This window comes from Cariama cristata, unplaced genomic scaffold (genome assembly GCF_000690535.1).
Source record: "Cariama cristata isolate BGI_N322 unplaced genomic scaffold, ASM69053v1 scaffold46333, whole genome shotgun sequence".
Taxonomy (NCBI): Eukaryota; Metazoa; Chordata; class Aves; order Cariamiformes; family Cariamidae; genus Cariama; species Cariama cristata.
In genome coordinates, this window is record NW_009607535.1 from 1 (window position 1) to 15,239 (window position 15,239).

Genomic DNA, 15,239 nt, shown 5'->3' on the forward strand with positions numbered 1-15,239 from the left:
GATGACGGAGCTGGAGCAGCAGGTGGTGGAGCTGGAGGAAGAGGTAAGGGGCTGGGTGGGCCCACGGGGCGGCCGTGGCCGGCGCTACGGCCTCTCTGCCTAACGGCTCTCTGCAGAACCAGAAGCTGCTGCTGGAAAACCAGCTCCTGCGAGAGAAGACGTGTAACCTTGCTCTGGAGAACCAGGAGCTTCGCTGCCGCCTGGGTTTTGATGCTCTGAAGATGAAGGAGGAGAGCGAGTCCAAGGTGAGCCTTCCTCCATGCTGGTCGCTTGTCCCCCTCTCTGGGCAGAACCTGTCTAGAGCTGCCGCGCTGTTAGAGGTGACTGCGTGGCGGTGGGCGGGGAGGAGCAACCCCGGTGCTTGGAGCTCTCCGGCTGAAACTGCCGTGCTGCGAAGAGGGCTCCTTCATGTGCCAGAAACACTCTTGTCCTCCAAATGGTGGCCTTCCCACAGACTGAATGGATACTGAGTCTGAAGTGGGTGCCACTGGTGGTGTGGGAGGTTGCGAGCTGACTGGTTTCAAGCTGTCTTAAGATATTTCATCTGCTCTTCTATGTCTTGTTCTAGAGGTGAGGTAGGAACTGTTACAGTCATGTATGTATGCCGGTGTCAAAAGGCCAGGGGGTATAGTAGAGCAGGTCAGGCTCTCATTCAAAAGTGGTGAAAATGAATCTGCAAATGTATGGAGGCTTGAGCCAATTTTGGAAGTGGTCTTACCTTCAGGTTCCTACTGTACAAGCAAGTGGAGAATCTGATGTTGGAAGCCTTTGCAGGAAGGGAATATCTTCAGGATTATGTACTGTAATTTCTGATGGAACACTTATGGTGACTGGATTTTTTTTTTCTCTTAACACAGGTTGTGAAGGAATCACAGGTGGATGATATTAGATTGGTGACCGGGTCCGCTGAGTCCGCAGCACTCAGACTACGTGTTCCTCTGCAGCAGGTGCAGGCCCAGCAGTCACCATTTCTGATAACTTCCATGTGGATTCTGATGGCAGTGACTCTTCAGACTCAGAGGTGAGCATCCACTCCTATCAAAAATGCTCATGGAATTTAGAACCACTGTGGATTTAAGACTATCGTCACTAACTTCTTAATGTAAAGCCACTTGTTGACTTTCCATAGTTGGCTTGTTTTCCAAGTCTTGCATTGCTATATCTGTGGCTTGGAACAGGCTGTATCCATTGACTACAGTTGTTCATGCAACTTGAACAAGTCCAGTTTCCATAAAATCTTACAGGATATTGCCTGAAACAGTCTATTAGCACATACAGCGAAAGTGTATGAATACCAAAAGCATGCTGTGCTTTTACTGTTGTTGAAAAACTTGAGCATTTTGCTGATGTGCTGGCACTTAGCAAAGCTGTTTGAACTTAAAGCCTGTCACGTATGAATGACTTCCAGAAACTTAAGGACAGGTATCTTTCGCCTTTAAAAAAACCAAAACAAAATCCCTGACTTTGGTGATGGGCAGGTCTGCCTAAGCCAGGTTCTGGTACTTGCTCAATTAAGCCAACAGGTAGTGTGGTGTTTGTACCTGATGGGTCCAAGATTTTGAGGAGTTTCTGATAGAGGCTGTGAACATCAAATGCATGCAGAATTCTGTGGGGATTGCCAGGACCTTTACAAAAAAAGTTAATGGATGAAGAATTTCTGAAAGATAAGCAATTGCCTTAACTGTCTGTTCTGATAGTGGTGTTCTTGGCAAAACTCCTAGTTCTATGATCATGTTAGTGTATTTTAACTTCCAGATGAGGGTTAATAGATGCCACAACTGATGTTTTGCTGTAAAGTAGTAGGCTGTCTTTCTAAAACAGTATTTCATTCTGCAGTCTGATCTCCTATTGGGCTTTCTGGACGGTCTGGACCCAGAGATGTTTCTTAAATACGCTGATTCAGAGTCAACGTGCCTGGAAAAGCTGGAGGAAGAGATCTGTGGAGAAACAAATTCCATACCAACCTCCCCCTCTCCCTCTTTGGGGTCCCCATCAGCTAAGCTGGAGGCCCTTAATGAACTGATAAAGTTTGATCATGTGTACACAAAGCCCCTAATACTGGAGATTCCGGTTAAAATGGGCAACCAAACCAATATGTTAGTGAAAATTGAGGAAGTATCTCTCTCTCCATCTGAAGACAAAGTTATCCCTGAGATCCCAGTATCTGTGAAAGAGGAACCTGTAGACAGCTTCATGCCTGAACTGGGCATCTCTCATCTGCTTTCTTCTCATCATAGCCTTGCAGCCTCAAGCTATCTGTTGGATGCCTGTAGTGACTCTGGATATGAAGGATCTCCATCGCCCTTCAGTGACATGTCCTCTCCACTTGACACTGACCATGCTTGGGAGGATAGCTTTGCCAATGAACTATCAGTGTCTAACTCAGTAGTATTAACTCCCCTTTGGTAACTGTCCTGGCAGGGTAACAGGCTGTGCCTCTTTTTGGGGCGTGGGGGGCAAAATCAAGTGTATTCAGAAAAGCGTTGCTCATTTCTACCTGTGCTAGTAGCTGGAGTGATGGCCAGTCCATTTCTCCTGCTATGAAAAAGCATAGGGTGTCCTGTCCTGCCCTCCCTCTACCCCATCTGTGTTGGTGTATGAGGGAGCAAAGGTTGCATCTCAATAACTTGCCAATTCTATGTGAACCTGAAAATGTTTGTTTTCCATTTAAAGTAACTTTAACACCAAAAACCTGCAGTGGGATATTCGTGTATAGACAACTGGGTTAAAACTATATAGTCTGTACATCTTACAGATCTACTATGTAAATGCTTGTTTTCCGTTTGCTATGTAGAGTTGCTTTCTCTGTTTAACATTTAACTGTATTGGTGCAATTAAAGTGCAGCACAGCTTGCTGACCCTTTTTTGCCTTGGATCTCAGTGGAGAAGGGAGAGTATCTGGGCCTTGCAGAATTTGAAACTGTAGAAATTAAGGGGTTTGGTCGCACTGTGTCACATCCTCATACCACTGTAATGGATGAATCCAGCAGCAGTCCTGTGGTGTGTGTAGCTGGATGCTTTAGCAGGTTCTTTCTGGGAGCAATTGATGTTGCAACCTCTGTTCAACGTAGGTGGGGTTATACGGTGGCCAGAGCAAAATCTGCAGCCTGACTAGGGAATGCAGGTGGCTGTACCTTGATGTCTAAATAAAATTACTGCAATAGCTTCCCATTGGCCGCTATTGCTGTTCAGAGTGAAGGTGGGCACATTTCAAATTGTGTGTCGTGTTTGTGAAGTGGTGAGAGATATACATGGGGTGAAAAAGGTGCACATTCTGTGTTACCACAGGAAATTCTGCAGCATAAAATTAATTTTGCAGAGCTAATTTTGCATACCACAGTAGGGCGCTCTTTCTTGTCCTCATCCGTTTGTTCTAACATCACAGTATTAAAAACACCTGAATTGGTGTGACGGAGAAGAAACTGAAATTTTATACTGAAATTGTGAGAACTGTTCCAGGTGTTTGCACAACCGTTCTTGGTTTCAGTGCTATTTCATGTCTTGCATTACATTTTTGACAAAAATAACTTGAGGTGGGGGATGGGACAGGAGGGTATTGGTCACTAATATACAAGGTGACAGGACTGCTTTGCATTACAAACTTAACCTAGCTTGTAATAAAACATTCTATCTGGATATTGGATAGCAGTAAAAACTACAGCTGTGCAATATAGCAGAAACTGAGATAAAAAACCCCTAAACTTTAATTAGTCTAAGTTGCTTTACTTTCAAGCTGGAAAATAGGGATGACAGCAAGAGGACCCTTTGTACTTAATAGGTGGTGGTATTAGTCCAAAAAGCAAATGGACAAGTGGCAATTTGATCCATAGTTCTGCATTATGTTTGTCAGTATTACTGGAACTTCATATCAAATTAAGAAATGAATTTTAGTATGGCAGAAATAATATAAGGAAGAAGTTTCCTTAACACTCAGCCATACATTTTCTAGCCTGGAAGTCATAGTTTACAGGGATAAGTATGTAGTAGTAAGTAGGTATGTAGTCACCTGTAAAAGGGCTGATGTTTCACATAAGGTTCTCAGGCCTGTAGGAAGGTTGAGACTAGCACTCCAAAGACGTGTAGCCTGTCCCACTGCTATTGTGGGCATTTTTCCTGTTCTCACACAGACAATCTTTAAAAAATAGTGCAACAGAAGGCTAAACATAATCGATGGAAGCGTGTCTCTGGTGTGGCAGTACTTCTAGGCGATGTGTGCGTTGTGAATTTGATGCTTGAGGCTGAGTCACTGGAGTTGTAGCCTGTTCCTGTATGAGGCTTTTGCTTATTTTTGCATCTTCAGGAGCTGACCCCAATTGTAGATGAAGTGGATTTTTTGGTGATAGCATGTTATCTCCCTTAAGATATCTTGGGTTATCAAGGATGTTTCTCAGTCCAGTTTCACTTGTGTGATGTTTAGCACGAGAACTGCATTTTCTGTGCACCTAGACAAAGTACTGTGACTAAACTAAGCCCTTTTTAAGCATGAGAACTGATAACCAACCATTTTAATAGCTACTGAAATTAATTTACCAAAAGAAATGAAAATCAATTAATTAATGAAATCAACTGCATAAACTTAATACTTTTGCTGCCTGAACATTTTTTTTTTTTAATCTTTCTTCCCTTATTAAGGTATTCAGGAGGAGTGAACAGAGGTAAGAGGGCTCGCCATATATTATGGGTTGATTTAAATACAGTTTCTGCTATTAAAAATACTGTAAGGGCAAGTCTTTCTATTTTGGGTTAGTTGTGTTTTAGCTTAACTATTGTAGCAAGAAATGGTGGCACAGCAAAAAGGTTTCATTGAGCATTCAAAAACCTACCTGGAAGACCTTGACATCTATCTGTGTCTATTCCCTCCCTGGTTTCTGTTGGGGCTGTCGTCACCAAAGAATGTGTCTACAGCCTTTATGTTTAAAGGTGTAAAAATCCTGTGGAATTCCTTAAGGAATTTGAGGGGAAAAAAAAAAGCCAAAATCAAAGGAAGTAAAGAGTAGCTTAAAGCTCACAGACTGTAACACGTGATACCTGCACAATTGCACTTTTTTTTTCCCAGCAATGCTTAAGGCAGGGTTGGTGTTTTGTGGTTGCTTTTTTTTTTTTTCTCCTTTCTTTCATGCTAGCTCAGGTTAAGACATAGCAACATTAATTGACAGGGTGAGGAAGGGCTAATGTGAACTCTTTTGGCAAACTGCATAAGAGATAAATTTCTTAGGCTGGTTGCAACAGATTCCTTGGGGAAAGTGTGACCTTTGTTTTGAATGAATAAGAAAGAAGTTTACAATTCTTACATTCAGCTTTTGATGCACTGTTATGAAGGCACTGCCCAGTATTATATACACATTTCATAATAACTAAATCCAAGGACTCAACAGGAGTAATTCAGCTCAAACCAAGACCAAAGTAGGGCAATCTTTTATGAAATTATAGAGGGGCACAGAAAAACATCGCTGCCTTAAAAAAAAAAACAACCACAAACCCAAAATAAAATCCCAAACAACCAATTCAAAACAACTGGAAAAGCTGTCTAGGCAGGAAATGGCTGTAGGCAACTCTGTAGGCTGTTGTGTTTTTCTTGAAGACAAAAAGTTGGTGGAAAAACTGAAGGACCTGCTACTGCATCTGATAGGCACTGAAGTCCAACAGCTGTACATAAATGGTACACTGAGAGAAATACAAATACATGCAAGACATGGCCATCCTAAGCAAAAAAATCCTGTACCAATTATCACCCTTGCCTGTGCTTAAGCCTTTTAAGCAAGATAACCACCAGAAAATCCAACATTGTAAGGGACTGTTCCAGACAACATTCAGAATAAAAAAAAATTATACCTCTAGTGTGTATTACCTCCCTTTGTTCTTAAGCCAGTCAAACTACAGTTCTCAGCTGCTAGGCAAGCTGCTCCACTAATTCTTCTGAGCCAGTGGTATAAAAAAGATCAGTGCTCACAACTTTGAGATGTTAAATTACTTTGGTTCATTATCATAGTTAGTGGTGGTTTGAACCAGCATCTTGAGTAAAGTACGGTTTGATAGCTGCATGTGTAAGCTTTTTGGATCTCCTGTAAACTGAATTCAACTTAAGAACCTGCCCTAGAGCAGCCAAGTGCTTTGAAGCAAAGGGCTGCCACTGCAGCAGAGGGAGGAAGCAGCGGTGGTGTAGTTCCCCTTTTTTCTACCGTAATCACAGCAGCTGCCAACTGTTGCTGAAGTCGAGCTCTGCAATCCTCAGAATCATCTGTGTGCTACCATAGACAGCAGGAGGCAAAAAGGTAAGCGTGGACAGGGTGAGCAGTGTGGAGCAGAAAGCTACCGTCTTGTGCTCAAGGAGTAATCCCGCTGCAGCACATCCTGCTGCTGCCCTAGCAGGCAGGAAAAGCATTTCTCGTGTCCTGTGGCCTAAAACACCTCGATGTGGGGACTGAAGCACTTCACTGGTGCTGCACCTCTGTCCTTCTCTTCTCTCCTGCAACTGCCTGCTCTGAAAGGCTGGAAGACCTGTTGTTTTGCCACCCCTCTGCCTTCCTCCAAAGCTGCCTGCATGACATGGGTCTTCTACCCAAGCAGCTCGTATGGGTACCTGTAGCCACCACCCAGCCCCATCCATCTTTGGAGGGCTGGACTTTGCTGTTTGGCCGTTGCAGCAACATTTGTGAACACGTATTGGATGAATTGTGAAGGTGAGGCAAGATGAAGTGAAATAGATAATCCTCAATACTGCCTATTGAAAATTGTTTCCATACTCCGATTACTGAGTTTCCACGCTCTGATTTACCAATTAAAACACTGGCACCACCGCCGCCCACTGACCTAGGGGAGCACTACCTGCTTGGTGGGCCCACCTGCAATAGTGCATCATTTTAACATGATGATAACGAGCAACAAATTTTTAACACCCAAAAAATGCAACCATAACACAATTTTCCTTGAATTTTGTGTTGAACATTGGAAATAGACTCTGTTTAATAGGTTCAGACAAAAATGTTAAATGAAGTAGTACTTACACTGTTTTGCTTCCCTTTTTCAACAGCTACCGGTATTTCCTGGCATGCTTTATCCTGACTTACTGGCAGCACTAGGTTCCAAGACAAGCTGCTAATTATTGAGATCTCTTCCACTGAAAGCACACAACTAGTTCTTGTTGGGCATCTGGAAGCCTAATAGCATTCAGAATTTCTATTAGCGCTAGTATTTTTTTACTAGAATCAAGTCCATTTAGGTGCTACCAAGGCAGGATGAGGGCTTTTTTTAAATTTTTTAATATTTATATAGTACATCAACAACATCCACAGATTAAAGTGTGAGAATTTAAACTGTCAGCAGAGGATCTTTATCTGCGATCTTCCTGTAGACAAGAAACACTAAGTTAAACTAAACCCAGGTAAAGCTGAGGCAGCAGAGGGAAGAGTAACACATGTGTAGAGGGGCAGATTTCACCTTTGCAGTATGTTTCCTTAACATGACTGCTTTCTAATTGCTCTAACTTCTGTTTTGGAGTCATACTTGCCACGCAACAAGCATAGGTCCAGACCCAGTAGTTCACATGTATGTTACAGCTGCATTTTATTAAATAAATCATCTGTGATGTAAGGCACACATCTGCTCTAGTTAAGTGATCCAAGACACAAGCTTTGGAAGAATTACAAGTCCAGTTCCGAGTCCACACCAAAATAAATTCTGACCCTCTCCACAGGGTTGGCTCTGCAACAGAGATATTCCTCCCGTCTCCACAATCTCCCAGCCACATCCCCAAGGAGACTCTCAGCCATCCAAGAGAGCCTTACACAATCCTAAATGAGCTGGGTTTTACACCATTCTTTTCCTTTCTCTGACTCTGCAAAGGAGAAGTATTTTAAGTAAGTCTTGTCTAAATTGACAGTACTATTTAAGCAAGTCAATGTTTGACTTGGCCTAGAAACCTCAGGGGTTTTTATTATCTTTTAATATAAATCTGAAGCACTGCTTTCCCCTCATTTTGAAAGCAAAGGTAATATTGGTCTAGCACACACATCTTTATCCTTCAGCCGCCTGAAAAACTCTTGAACAGAAAATGTTAAACAAAAGAACAAAGTGTTACATTCTAATAAAATTAAAATCTGAATTTGTTATAAAACTCTCCTCAAAAATGTCTTGACTTTATACAAAACTAAGCAAGCTAGGTGTTCTTAATTTTAGTCTGAAGTAAAATGAAAGATCTGAAAACACAAGCTATAGCAACACCTTTCAGTACCCCTTTGCTTTGTTAGAGGCCTTTGGATTGCGACAGATTTACAGCAACTCTTCCTGACAGCTTCAGGTTTATTCTACCTTGCTGTTGTCCCTCCCTGTCCTGGTGAACACTGTGCAGGAAAAAAGTGTCATGCCCTTGGGACTATGTAGTTAAATTAAAAATCTTCTTAGGCCAGAAGTGTATTTTACTCTCCAGTTGGAGGACTGGACATACACTTTCAAGGTTTTCAAGGGGTTTTTTTATTAGGAATGAAACACAGCCATCTAAAAAATATTTTAGAAAATTTATTGAAAACTGACATACAAAGGGTGATTTGGTCCCAAGAGAAGACAGACCAGAATCAGATCTTCCATATTTCAAAATAAAGTTTTTCCTAACACTGCATCACATTTGCCATCCCGCTTGTAAACGGCATTAATATAAGTCTTTTAAGAAAGCTAACAACAAATGAAACTGTTACAAATAAAGAAGTCTGAAAACACCCAGTAGCTTGTTATCTCTTACCCTCTCCAAATGATTGCTATAGCAAGAATCTTGCTCAGTCCTCCTAGATACTTGATTCCTGCTCTACCCCACTCTTTTGCTCCCCATCAATTTAAGCGATTCAACATTGTTCTCTGCCACCATAAGGGCAGAAATGAATTATGAAAAAATTAAAATGTTTTCCATCAAAGCAAATTTCTCATTTTTTTCCCATCGCATGGTCTTTGTCAATAGACCACCACTATGTTCTTGTTTCAGATGGCAGAGTAACAGGGGTCAGTGATGACATATTAGCATCAAACAATTAAAAGGAAATACACCTTTGAAAGTCAACCTTTGGTACAAACATAACAGGAAAGAAAGTATGGTTAAAAGCCATCTACAAAAATTTCTTCTTCTGCAAATCTGATAAGCAATTTGTCATTTTTAAGAGGAAAAAAACTGTACCTAGATTTTATGTGTTTAGGCCTTCCAGTTTTCTACATCCTCTGTTGCAATTTTAGTGTTGCTGAGATGGTTTAATCAACTTTGATTTTTTTATCCTTTCTTTTCCTTTTATTTAGGATTCAGAGCTATCAGCTAAAACAGTTCCAACCTTGAACTTTCACTATAATCCCACAGCTTAAAACCAGATAATTATTTGGAGGTACAACATTTTCTACCCGCAGTGACTAACGCGTTCTCCAAACTGTATTGCTTTACTTTATACTCAAGCAATGTAGCATGTCAAAGGCTGTAGATTTTACACATGTTCAGTGGCTTAATAATACATGAGAAGTTTTACACAGTACAGGCAAGAGATTTATAGCAGACCCTGAAATGAAATTAGGCATAATAGCAAGATAAAGCTGCACACATTCTCCAATTTAATAAAAGTTCCAGAATGGTAAAGTTAGAGACCGGTTTCCAGAGTAATACCTATTCAAACGTTGGAGTGTTTTTAGTGAAGCTCTGAAATGTTTTAGCAAGAGACAGCAAATTTCACACAACCTCTGACAAGAGCAGCAAGACAGACAGGATTTAACAAATAGGGGTATCTTTTGAACGAAAGAAAGAAAGGATGACTGCAAAAAGAGAAGCTTGATTTTAAACTATTGACTATGGGTTATTCAACAATAAAAAATATCATCACAAAGATTATCAGTTAGCTGTGCAAAGGAAGAGTACGTTTTCTTATGCAAACAGCTGCATTACTGCATACTTGCTCCTTTTTGTTAACAAGATGTCAAAAACAGACTGGGATGTGAAGACTCTGAACAGAACCTATTACTTGGAAAGGAATTTCTTACAAAAAGCCTCAATTCAGGTATCTCTGAGAAAGCGCAACAACTTAAGAACAGAAGATAAGATTCTCCGCCTTGTTTAAGAGTTTTAAGCATAATGGAACTGTTGAGCATTGAGGAAAGGTACAAACAGTAACTCATTGAGGATTCCTTTTCTTAATACCCGAAGCAGGGTACAAAATTTTTTTGGTATACATCTGTATAAACTATGTGACGTTATGTTAATGGCACATGTTCTGGCTTAAATTTTAAGTCTAGATTCCCTCCAGAAGACGACAAGCATCTTCTTTATTTCACCACCAATGCCAGCAGTCTCAAAGTTTGGGACAGACAATAATCAGCATTTGACCCTCTTTACACCAGAAAACAGCTCCCTGTTACCTGATTTACTTACCATGTTTATCAAAATTAAAGGATGCCATTTATTCAATCCAAGTTACACTGTCTTCAACTGACTTTCCAACTTGATGCATACAAAGATTCACAGCACAATGTAAAATGTGAATCCATTGGCTAAGAACCACTTTTCTCCAGACTTTGCATCTTTTGGGGAGAGGGGCATCAAAAACCCACAAGCACAATTTAGGAGCCAATGAACCCAAGATGACTAAAGTTAGTAGATACCTTGCAAGTTAGTAGCTGCTTTCACTTTCTACAAAGCAAGAGCCTTATGCTCAGCTATAACATTCCTTCCCTACCACGCTGCAGAATGTGTAATTTCTACATTTGAGTTTACATCAAATACAAACCAGCCACAGATGAAATAGCCACACATGAAATAGTGTGAAAAGCTGTATTTCCACAGGGATTGCTTTTCTATCTATGACTCGACTCAAAAGTATTTCTTCCTTTCCATTCCTTTTTGAAAGTCAAATTAAACTAACTGACCAAGCGCATAGTATGTGCACCAAACTCCGAAATGGCTCAATATGTGAAAGATGTGGCTTAAGCCACAGTTACATTCAATATTTGCATTTTATATTTTATCAAGGACAATTAAAAGGATATTTCACCATTAAGCAAGATGGAAAGCTACTTCCTTGTTCCAACGGCCTCTGGATTACCTTCTCAGTAAAAACCAGAATATTTAACAGACCAGAGTACAGAAATCCGGGTTTTTTTTCAGTTTCCTTAAGTTGCATCTGGCCCATCCACGTTCTTATGATTGTTTGGAGGAAAACCAAAAACAAATAAAAAAACCTTCAGATTCACACATCAAACCAGAAAGAAAGAGGAAATCAAAAAACAGCAACAAAAATCATCAGAAGCTCACCACTTCCAGTCTAAAATCTGGCATCTACAACTCCATTTCTTCTTCTGCACACCCAGAGATTCCCAAACTAGCATACGGATCTGGAGACATGGCAGTCTGTTGCGATTCAGGGAATGTTTCAGTCTGTGGGTCAAAAGCAGCTCTTAGTGTTGGCTGTTTAGCTTGACACCCTTCTGTACTCTGCTGCTTGAAGTTCTTAACAGAAACAGACTTCAGTTTATCTGTCAGAAATTCAGGAAGAGGTTTCCAAAGCACCAGCTCCATAGAAGGACGGCTCCTAGAAGGGATGGAGTCTCAGTTAAATTTAAGTTCTCCAATCACAACTATTAAGTGCAGAAGACCAGTGAGTATCTTCATCCTTTGTGCTAGCCTACAACTATATTCCAGAATCCATATACCCCATACACTTTTTTTCCACCCTCCTACTAAAATTTCCTCTTCCTTAACTAGTTCCATTACTTCTAGTTCTAACCCTGCATTTTCTTTCTTTTCTTTTGCATCAAACTTGATGACCACTGTCAGTCACACTGCAGGACCACCTTCTTTTGGAAACTCACATACATAAAAATCAACATATAATGGTTTATTCAACAAATTTCACTGTGTAGAAATGAGGAGTACAAAACAGACAGCTTGATGACCACTATAGTTACACTTACTTCTCTCTTACATTAGGATAGTTTTTCCTATTTTTGACTAGATGAATGATTTGTTATACAACATTAGCTGCATCATGCAGTAATTAAGGACATCTCCACAAACATGAGACTGGGTCTCTTTTCATTTGCATGTGTTAGCTACATAGCACCATAATTTCCTCCAGAACTTACATAGATTCTATTATTTTCTTTGTCAGGACTTCACCAAAATCCCTCTTCATCCCTTTTTTAAGGGTATCTGACAGGATAAGAGTGGGCAGATTGCTAACATTTCCATCAGCATGAACTTCCTCATCTTCATCAATTATCCTAGGAATGGAGGGGGAAGAGGGAGATAAACACTATTCAGCATACTGTTAACAGGCACATCCACTGCAGACTACAGTTGTATCTACGTGCACTGCACCGTACAGCATAGATATCTGACCTAGGCTGGGTACCAGAAGCAGCGGGGCCATGTTATTATGAGTCTCTCTTGGGCCAGTATACCCTAAAAGTGACTGTTACCATAGAAGTCGCTTGAGCAGCTTTGCCACTTCTGGTACCTGAGCTAGCTTTGTTATCCCTGCATCGTCCAGCAACGCGCAATGCAGATATACACAAAAAGAAAATTAAAAAAAAAAAAAATAATTTCAGGGGAAACTGTATGATTCAGTCACATTACAAGAGTGAGTCTCAGTTATGCAGTAGCTTTGCTTGCTAATTTCCCCATGTCTTAATTTTGAGAATTATTGAAAAGCTACTGAACACAGTTCTTAACTTTTAACGACTTTGCACCAATTTCTCACAGATTAAAACAGCACAAAAAGTTGAAGCATTTAGAATAAACTGGAAGTATCTCCTTTTTTTTTTTTTAAAGAAAATTTAGCAGAGTAGCGGGAAGGATGGGGAACAATCCTTTGAGAGATCCAAAGCAGACTCTGTAATACAGATATAGCCAGACAATAAAGATAATAATATCACTACTCTGATTTACCCATGAAAAAATAAAATCTAACAGTACCTTGCTTCCCTTTATGTATCATCTATGGAGTAACCATCTAAAAAAAAATTCTTGTTTTATAATTTATATAACTTTTGGCTTTTCTAACAGCTGCCTGCAGTGGTCATTGTAGGTATTTCGGAATACTAGCTCAACTGCAATCAACTGATACATAACACATGACATTCCCAGAAATCTTTCCAAGGGAAGAATGCACAGTACATTTGTTAAATGATGGCAACAGACTGCCCATAGTCACCCTGTTACCCCAATACCCCCAATATCAAGCTATCTGGTATTCAACAGCAAGATGAACCTCAGTCTTACTGCATAATGTGCAGAGATATCTCTTGGGTTCATGCTACACTGACAAATTCACATCTCTCTTGAGCATTTAGAAGTATTAATCACAGAACAAGCTGCAGTTGGTTGAAAAAAGCTGAGCTCAAGTCTGACCAGGTAACATCAGTTAAAATTTGAGCTCTGGATACTCACAGAATAGCGTAAAACCCCATTATGGTATACTGATGCTGCATAATGATTGTGAAAAGGTGTTTATTTATTCAGCATCTCTTGCTCTAGCACCCTCAATTTCAGATCATAGTACCGGCCCCAAGACTCACAGGACCACAGGTAGCCTAAAAAGAAATCACTTCAACAGAAGGTTCATCTCAGACTAACAGTAGTGTTATCACACTGCCAAGAGCTAGATTTATCCCTTAATGCCCACCAAAAAAGGGAAAGCTCAGCAAAGCCAGTCTACTCAATCCCTGCATTTACCTGTCCTCAATTTCCTGAAGCTTCCTGCGAGCAACCTCGCATTGCTGTTCCCCCATTGTCTGATCCATTTCTTCACAGGGAATTTCTAACATGGCAGTTTCAGGACCGCTGCCACCATACTGACTTGCTACCTCCCCAGCTGCCTGCTGACCTGCACAGAGAATCCAATCTTCAGCGTTGGGATTCAAAGGGCAATTTTTGGCTCCTGTCAGTCTCTTCTTCCGCACAGGACAACTAGGAAACAAAATAATTTTACGGTTGTCAAAAGAGAAACGTAGCATTCTACAGGAAAAAAATGTTATAGAAAGCCATGTGCATTTCAACAGATTTGACACACTATGGAAACAGCATCCACAAAGAAAAATAAATGCACACTGCTCTTATTAAAATGTGGGTACCCATGCAAGAAAATCAGTGCTACACAATTAATTAGGTAACTGAAATGGATTTGGGCTCATGTGCAATTCAGGGGAATAGTTCCAAACGGAAACAATGATACAAGTTCCTTTCCTGCGTATGTTGTGGGCAAGATGTGCTCAAATATCTTTATAGAAAACAAAAAGCAAATTAAGTTTTTTTTCAGGCTATAAATGACAAATTTAATTTACCCTTCCGCCTCTTCTTCTAGCTTATGCTTCTTTCCACAGCGAACAGAGACACTGCAAAAGAAAAACAAATGGTAATCTAGTTTCTAGTTATATCTTCCCGTGACATTGAGATTTTCAAACAATAGTTTCCTCCCTTTTAAAGTTTGACTTGCAGGTAAAAGTAACAGTTGCCGTATGTCATCAGCTGTGAAGGGAGTGGAAGTTTTGCACAATAAACGACCACTTCACTCCAAAGAAAGTCAAAGAAGACTGTAATTACTCAGTTCTCCAAGCAGAATTCTGTGTGAATTTCTCATCCTTCAGGTTATTTATTTTTTCCACACGGGGCAGGACCAGTTTTTGCTAAAATTCAAAAGCTTCAAGAAGCAACACATGATCTAACTTCAGTCTCTTACTATGTTGTCTCACAGTGACATACTCAAATTAAATATGACCAAACAAGAACATTTTATGGAACAATTTAGGTTTTCAGTGCTCACATATGAGAAAGAGTAAATAATAAAAAAGAAGTAGTACATGAGTTTAAAAGCCTGTCAAGATGTTGGTAAGCTTAATCACATTCCTTTCCTTTTAGGAGGCTCCCTCACCCTCCACCAACAAACTTCAGGGCTGTAAGATGAGCGCAATACAATTCTAACCTTGTACAAGCAAAACACTACTAGAAGTAAACAAATTATAACCTGCCTTGAAAAGAAAACTTATTTCACGCTGCCAATGCAGCCGAGAGATACGTTCCTTCCCTGTTGCAGCAGTTACTGGTTTTGCACTTACTGGCTGTGACCCTGCTGCTGGTGCAGGCCCTGCGGGTGTGCCGCACTTGTAAAGGATCCCACCGGGGCGACCGTCAAGCCTTCGTTGTAACTTCCAAGGGCAGCTAGGGAGGCAACGTCGAAGCTGCTCTGCAGATACAGGCCGGAGGAACCGCTGCCATCGGCACCATC

The 15,239-nt window shown here is 40.6% G+C and overlaps 2 protein-coding genes across 2 annotated transcripts; one reads left to right on the top strand and one right to left on the bottom strand.

Annotated features, from left to right (window-relative positions):
* The first annotated feature begins 1 nt into the window (after position 1).
* On the top strand, positions 2-2,534 carry XBP1 (X-box binding protein 1). Its single transcript, XM_009696741.1, is given in 5 exon segments — positions 2-43; positions 117-245; positions 858-911; positions 914-1,021; positions 1,837-2,534. Coding segments are annotated over 5 exon segments (906 nt in total). The 3' UTR covers positions 2,410-2,534.
* Positions 2,535-11,099: 8,565 nt separating this feature from the next.
* Positions 11,100-15,236, bottom strand: CCDC117 (coiled-coil domain containing 117; the record flags this gene model as incomplete). The annotated part of the gene is made up of 5 exons (XM_009696742.1): positions 11,100-11,546; positions 12,100-12,237; positions 13,691-13,924; positions 14,299-14,349; positions 15,070-15,236. Coding segments are annotated over 5 exons (843 nt in total), but the record flags the coding sequence as incomplete, so codon positions are not given.
* Between the last annotated feature and the right edge of the window lie 3 nt (positions 15,237-15,239).